This window comes from Phaethon lepturus, unplaced genomic scaffold (genome assembly GCF_000687285.1).
Source record: "Phaethon lepturus isolate BGI_N335 unplaced genomic scaffold, ASM68728v1 scaffold55182, whole genome shotgun sequence".
In the NCBI taxonomy this organism is placed as follows: domain Eukaryota; kingdom Metazoa; phylum Chordata; class Aves; order Phaethontiformes; family Phaethontidae; genus Phaethon; species Phaethon lepturus.
The window spans coordinates 1-7775 of NW_010523728.1; the positions used below are offsets into that span (position 1 = coordinate 1).

General features: G+C 38.9%; 1 protein-coding gene across 1 annotated transcript in view; it reads left to right on the forward strand.

Annotated features, from left to right (window-relative positions):
* The first annotated feature begins 209 nt into the window (after nucleotides 1–209).
* The window catches only part of NF1 (neurofibromin 1), a 90471-nt gene continuing 82905 nt past the window's right edge, over nucleotides 210–7775 (forward strand). The window contains exon 1 of the mRNA XM_010282181.1: nucleotides 210–413. Coding sequence (XP_010280483.1) covers nucleotides 210–413 — 204 coding nt within the window. The remainder of the gene's footprint in view (nucleotides 414–7775) is intronic.

The following is a 7775-nucleotide window of genomic DNA, read 5'->3' on the forward strand; positions in this document are numbered from 1 at the left end:
CGTCTGGCTGCGCTCATTGTGCTGGGCAGGGTGGCTGGGTGGGGCCGGGTGCTGCCCGCCGGTCTGTTATCCCCTCCAGGCACTCTGATGCTTCCCACCTATTTCTGGAGGGGAGAGCCCAGCCCCGGTGGCGGAGTGGCCTCCCCTGTGCCACCTCGCTCGAGGTGCGGCGGCGTATCAGTCACTTCTGTGCGGTGCGGGGGGGTGAGATGCCCGGTTCCTCTTCGCTTCTGCTCCCCCGCCTCTTCCAAAAGCGTGTTTGCTTTTCGCAGACATTCCTGTGGAATTTGCTTCTTCGCTTTACATCATCTCGTCCATCAGAAAGGAGGCAATGCCTCAGGAATGAGTTTAAGGAGGACTACGTGAAACTGCTCGAGCAATTCCACCTTGTTCCCCGTGGCGTAATGGTGGATGTTGGTGTGAAATTTTATCCACATCACTGGGAGCACAGTTTTATGGGATGAAGAGGGTTTTCTAGGCAATGTTATCATTATAGATAATTCTCTTTACAAAAGTCAGTGCTAGTAGTTTGGAGAAGGGTTTTCTGAATGGAGGGAAGAGGGATTTGTTGGCCTTCGACTTTGTATTTCTCTGATCCACGTGCAGAAACTGCTTACTGGGATTTGGTGGCATGACTTTCTCAGTGGGGCTAAGCTCGGTGCTTAGGCTGCAATTTTACTCCCAAGGTGCTTTCTTGACATGTAAGTGTGAGCCCAGTTTAGGCTGAATGATCAGTTTCTGTGTTGTCTGTCTCATTTTGCTCTACTCTGAGTACAGCCTTTGTGTCACCAAGGCACAGCTCTGTGAGTGAGACCCTGTTCAGTGTAACATCTATCAAAGACATTAAGCTGGTTCTAGAGATTGAATTCTGTTCACCTGCCTTATAATCCTATGTCCCACTGGGTGATGCTTGGCTTTTAACAACCTACAGAAAGATTGTGGCATGGTTGAATAAAAATAAGCTATTCTTTTAATGTTTATACTAAAGCTGCTGTAAATGAAGTTTGTTTAAAAAAAGGAAACCATCAAACTTCGTCTTTTGACATTAAAACGATGCAGTTTTTTCCAATACATTTTAGGCATATTTGCATAGTTAACTTACCCGCCACCCCTTATCTTGAGTCATAGATCATTTTTTCCATAAGCTTAAAAAGCATGGTACTGATTATGCTCTCAATAATGCAAGAAAATGTTTCTTTGTGTACTGGTGTTAAAAGGCCCTAGGCTTTGTCGTCGTCTTTGTTACGTATATTGTGGAATTTGGCTTGCCAACATCTGTTAGGAGTTAAGAACTTCAGCTTTTTAAACATAATTATTTTTCTATATATTTTATAGGATAATTACAGATAGGTGTATGAGAGGAATCCTCTCCTGATAGGAAGGAAGCTGTTCTGATTTTAGAGATGCTAAAATATTGGAGTTGCAGGGATAACACACATGACAGTATTGACTGTTGTAGTCATAGTGTGGCTTGTGTGATAGGTGCTATTTACAAAATTTTGATTAATTTATTGCATACTTTTGTTTAACCAGTGGAGTTTTTAAAATAATATTGTATTATCAAGTGAATGAAGCTGTGAAGCAAGGATGAGACATTAATGTCTACTTTTTTATGAGTTGTTCTCTCTCATTTACTAATTTCAACTCGGGATTCTCAGTTTTGTTTGTTTGCTTTTAATACATCATTTCCTCTGCTTTGCCTGGTCTGACAGTGATCGTCACAGTGGAAAGGATTCTTAGCTGAATACCCAAATGCCAGGTTATTGTGACACAACTGCTGCTAAATGCATTGTCAGTCAATGGTGATATTTGTGTCCCTCTTGTAAGTCCTGATGTTTGTGTCATTATTGGGTAGTCATATGGTTATCAAGTTATCTACTTGTTACGTTTTAGACTGCTCCTTTGAGCAATCAAGTTCATACTTCATAAAAATGTACTGAATATATACACACTGGTTTAGTGGTGATAATGCATTTTTGAGTTTTTGCATACTATGTCTGCCCTTCTAAATGCAGGACCTCTTGGTTCAGCACTGAGGGAGCCACTACTTACTGTATTATCGGTATTTTTGAGTAAGGAAGGGGAGCTCATGTTTGTTGTGGGTTGTTTAGTTTAGGGTTTGGTTTTGTTTTTCTGTGGGGGAGAAGACAAAACTTTTCAAGGTTTCTTCCTTCCTTTATAGAGAGGAAAATGTAGCCACCTTTCACCAAAATTTATAGGTGTAGACAGGCTTTCCATTTCATTTTCTAAGTTCTTGAATTCATTTTAAGACAGAGGAAACAACAAACTGAGAGAATGCTAATCGGTATTGAAAACAAGAAAATAGTGCAAACCAGTCTGTTCTTGTCTACTCTTGTTTATTGTTATAAATGCTGCTTTAACCAAAATCTGCTTTTGTGTGTACAATTCTGTGGGCCTAAAATGCCTGGCAAGCATAGTTTTATCTATTAACCAATGCCTGTCTCACTGAATACATTTTTCAAATATACTGCCAGTCTTGCCCAGCTGCACTCACTTCTGAGACGACAACTGCTGCAATGCACTCTTCTTTGAGCTACCCTTGAAGACTGTGTGAAGGTTTCAGCTGGTGCAGAAAGAAGCTATTGATGGTACATGTGAGGCTAGATCTCACTTCTTGTATAGCACATATGAAATCTCTTGACTGATTTTGTATGTAGGACTAGTTATTACATTTTTCAAAACTTTTCAATGGTCAGGATGGAATTAGGCTGCAGTAGCACAAAGAGGCTAGGCTATGTTTTAGTAAAATTCTCTGTGGCTTCAGACATAATCAGGTCTTTGTAAAATAAAATGATCTCTTTTTTCCTATGGAAATGTTCACTTACAATTTTATGTACTGTATTTTTAAATGTGTTACAAGCTGAAATCATGGGAAGGCTGATACAGTAGTGAAATAGTTCTAAACATAGTCAGAGAAGCCTTACTGCCTAAACCATTTAAATCTAGACTGTTTTGAAACCATCAGATATAATAAAAGGTATTAATACTGTATAAACTTATGGTGACTTAAGTGATTATGATATGGGTTAAAGAAAGAAGCACTTTATTATGTGGATTATGGCTTAGGCTCTCCATTTGTAGTTTATGAGATACTGCTTTCAGTTAAGAAAGCTTTTGTGAAAACTGAAAGCCAGTAGGAATGTTCCATTCTTACTTTCATTAAAAAGCATTAAATTAAAGCAAATATTCCCTCCTCCTGTTGATTCTCTCTGCAGCATTTGAAACCTGTACAGAACTGGGGACCTGAAAAAGCACTGGCTGCAAGTACCAGCTTTGTGGTTTTCATTGCCGGTTTTCATCTTGGCTTGTTAAGAAAGCCCTAGTAGTAATAAGAAGTTTTTTAAAGTATTTCACATGCTGACTGTGCTCCCCGAGTGAAACGGTACCTTTTGCTGTAAGGTAGGGCTGGTCTATGCAGAAGGTGGAACTTTTTTCCACAACTGCTCTGTCTGAAATGGATTTCCACAGGAGCTAAGAACCGAGACAGACTACAGCACTGCTCTTAGGCACAAAGCGGGCTATTTCATCTTTCTCTAACATAAACCTGAAGCAGCTGTGATCTTATTTTTCTAAAACAGTGTGTGTAATGTATTTCAAAACAAAGTGCTATACTGTACACAGATGGTGTCCTAAAGAATAGATAAAGGGATGGTCGACATGCAACAGATGTTACCTGAGTCCATTAATGAGCTGCTGAAAAGCATTGAGACGATTTGATGATCCTTCCTTATTTAACACAGCAGTTTGTGTTAACAGTACAGGTAAAGATACGTTTGTTTGCAGTACCAACTTTTAGGTAACCTTCCGAAAAAAAAAATTTTTTTAGAGCAACCTGTATAAAATATTCTCAGAGTTCCGTGTTCTGAAGGCTTAGTTGTGAAGTTAGTTTACTGAATAATGCCTTTTTAGAAGGTGATGCAGTGCACATTTATAGTTGGGAAGAAGCTGACCGTCCTGATGCTGAGGAAAGGAGTGGTGCTGTGTATATTTTCTGTCTCTCACCAGAACATCTGTGTGTTACAGTCTATTGAAGAAGTTCCAAGAAATTATTTGAAAGAGAAAAGCTAGGTAGATTTCTATGCTGTTAAGGATCACACTAGGGACTTTTTTCCTAAATGTTATGTGTGTTACTTTCTCCTGAATCTGAATCTGAATCAAAGGCACAAGCCTCAGATGCATTCAGACATCTGAAGCTGCTTACTGAAAATGAGCACATTATAGACAAGAATTTCCTTTCCTGGGGTGGATCCCTTGGAACGGTCTCTCACCTTCCCCGCGCCGACAGTGATTTAGCGCTCAGTGCCTTCCATGCGGTGGAGGCAGTGGCGGCAGCGAGAGGGCTCTGCAGTCTGCCACCGCGGTGAAGTTGAATCTTGGAAGCGCTGAAGTGCGGCGTGTACCTGTGTATGGTTGGGCAGTGACTGCTGTCCGTATTAAGAGGTTTGTCAGGACAGTGATTTCAGCGGCTGTCATTTTGAATACTGTGGTTTATCTGTCAGATTGTGAATTCTTGATGTTCTGCGAAGTTGCATCTTGCACAAAAAAGTTGAAATAGTGACTTTGAAGTGGTAAAGCACTTAACGCTTGCTCCGTAACCTCTGAAAATAACAATATTAAGTACAGTCTTTTACAAATAGTGGTGATTAAACTTTGTGTTCATTAATTATAGGTGATAAAGAAAAATCCATGGCTTAATGTTAGCCTTTCTCAACAGATTGAGAGGAATATCTTACAGGCGTTCAAGCCTATTAGTGGTGTTAGTTTCAAATCAGTGTCCAGGTACATTTAGCAAAAGATCATACCCTACCGCATCAGGCTAGAGGGTACCTGAAACAGGTGCTAGTATCTCTTCTACAGACATGGAAAGCACCCGTTTTTGTCTTAATAATTAACATCTATGATCAAAGAAGGATTCCTGAACTGAACATTTTTGGATAGAAGTACATCAGCCTCTAAACTGAGGCCACTTCCAAAGATATGACAGTCTATGCTGTCAGATACCACAATGCTTTGTGCTTTTTAAACAGCTTTGCAATTCTGTGGTAGCACTTTAAAGTTTCAAAGCCAGTTTTAATAATTTGACTGTAAAGATCTTGTTAAGAATGCACATTAAATCTTTTTTTCTTTTTTCCTCTGGAATAGCCAAGTACTTGATGTTTGGGTTTTTTTCTAATTTTAAACTGCAAAGTTACTGTCTCACAAGTCTGGAGACTGGAATGCTTTTATCTCCAGAAACAGATAGGTAAGAGTGATTTGGCATAGGAAAACCGTTGCATTTTCTCTCTTCAGCAGCATTGCAGACCTGCTGGATATCGCTGTAGACAGAAAATTGACCAGGCGACTTGTGGCTGCCAGACACCCCTGCAGAATGGTTAACAGCTTCTGCCATAGTAATGCATTGGGGCAGTAAGTTTTCAGGTGCCAAACTTATGTGTTGAAAAGACTTTTGAAGTGCTTTTTAGGATTATTTTCTAGGATGCTAGCAGCTGACCATGTGCTGTGATTCTCCATATCTGAGTTGCCCTAGTCACATTTTTTTTCTTAAATGACATTATTTTTGAATAATATTTGTGATTAGTGATTTAATTTACGTTTTTCATGAAGAGAGAAGAATTTAATTTCACTTTGGCAAGTTGAGAGAGCAATTTGCATCTTTTGGGTAATAAATATTGTTGTTGTTTTTTTTTTTTAAAGAAATCTTTTAATAGCCACTAATTCATCTGGATTAGTTTTAACAATCCTGTCTTCTTGAGGGTATGTGGTTCAGCTCTCTAAGGTTTATCTGTTACTCTACGCCTTTTGGAAACATAAAGAAAATAATAATCTCATACAATCTGTGTTGCCTTTTTCCCCCCTAATAGTGCTTTGTTATCTCTTTGCATTTAGTAAACCTTGTGAGAATTGTTCAGTTTCAGTATTGTATCAGCAGCAGATTTGGAAGAAGCTATAGATAGGTCAGCAGGGCTTCTTAAATTGAAGTCAGCAATACGTTTCTAGAAAAAAAAGTTGTCTATGTGGTCAAAAGATGTGTTTTAACAACTAGGGAGCTTGTGTGGCTGGTGTAAGCTGGTAGATGCTTTGATGCTTCATCTTACAGATTTGATTTTCTAGTTGTTTCTGTGATACCTGATACACAACATGACTTGTATCCTGAATTCAGGATACGCTGGGTCTTGTACTGTATTATTGCAACTGTCAGGCTCAGCTACTTAATGGCTTTTCCTTGTCTTTTGCAGCAATGTTCTTTTTTAATTGATCTTAAAAGATTTAAAATTTGGTAGTTGGAAAGAGTCCAGATTTCATCTATCTATCTTGTCTTTGTCTGCTGCATAAAATAAGGCAAGTTATAGACCAAAACGCCATTGTTCCCTGTCCTCTGTAGTTTATTTGACACCTTAATGAGGTATAGTCAGACTGGATTAGAGGGAGAGAGGATATACGGCAGCATGCCTCAGTGTGGGTTGTATATGCACCAATGTAGTTCTAAGGTTGTTGACTATTGCTTGTTGTTTCAATGGTGAAAATAGCTGAATTAGAGTAGTGGACTATCCCTTTGCTGAACTGGGATGAGTTCAAAATGGTGCATGTGTTCATAGTTTGAAGCTCCAGTTATATTTAAGCTTTGTGCTTTAATTTCTGATTCTCATTCAGAGAAAAGCTACACAGGAAACCATCTGTGTCAGACTTTCTTTTTTCTAAAATAAAATCAAAGGCAATGAAAGTAAAATTTCAACTTTTTTCCTTCCCCCCCCTTCATTTTTCTTGTAATGTTTAGATTGATGGGTATTTGTTTAGAAGGTAAATAGTTTCTTTTTTGGTCATTTCACTGGCGCTGCATTCTGGTAGGGGACATATAATGCTCCAGCATGTCAGACTGCACAAAGGAAATATCTGAGAAATAAAAAAATCCCAAAACAGCAGTGCTAATATTTCCTTTTTATATAGTTTCCTATTTTAAATAGTGGTATAAAAAGCAGTTTTACTTCTAGGTGACCTTGTTGCAGTGGCTGTTGTGGCAGGAAGCTCCAGAAGTGTGTAATACGATGTTTCTATAATATGGAAGCATACAGAACTAGATCGATGACACAGTTTCTTTGAGAGGCACTTCCGAAGAGTTTCATCACTCAGTGGTGTTAAGCTTTTCTGCTGTTGTCAGCACAGAGACTTGAAAATTCAGATAAAAAGTACTAGTAATGGTGAAATTTTTAATTAAATGTATCTATCTTCCCCTAATGACTTCCGAAAATGTATTGTAAAAATAACATCTAACAGTGAAAACAAAGCTTGAGTCATAACTGTTTTTTGTTCTGCTTTTAGCACATTGAAATGCATCACACTGTTTTAAAGCATTACAGTCTGAACACTTGCAAGAGAATTACAAAATGAAGTGGAAATTATCTTGATTGCCCTGTAGAACTTGTTGCTATAGGAGGTTGTGCGGGCAAAAAGCATTAGACCTTCTTATGCAGGGTTCCCTGGATGCAACGCCTGGTGCCAAGCCACTGTCTGAATCGAGAGCAAGCATTCCTTACAGACCTTTCTGCTGCTGGTGGGGCTTTGGTGTGATCTAGTGTGGCAGTTCAGTCATTTTTTTCACGCAAGAGTCAACCATTCAACATTTCCATTGTGATCCTAGCCTGTGGTACTGAAAGAACTGATACTTAAAACCCAAACCAAACCACAGTTTATATGGAGAGGAAATTACACTTGGTCATAAAAACTAGATAGTGTATTAGAGAGGTCCATTTCCCTAC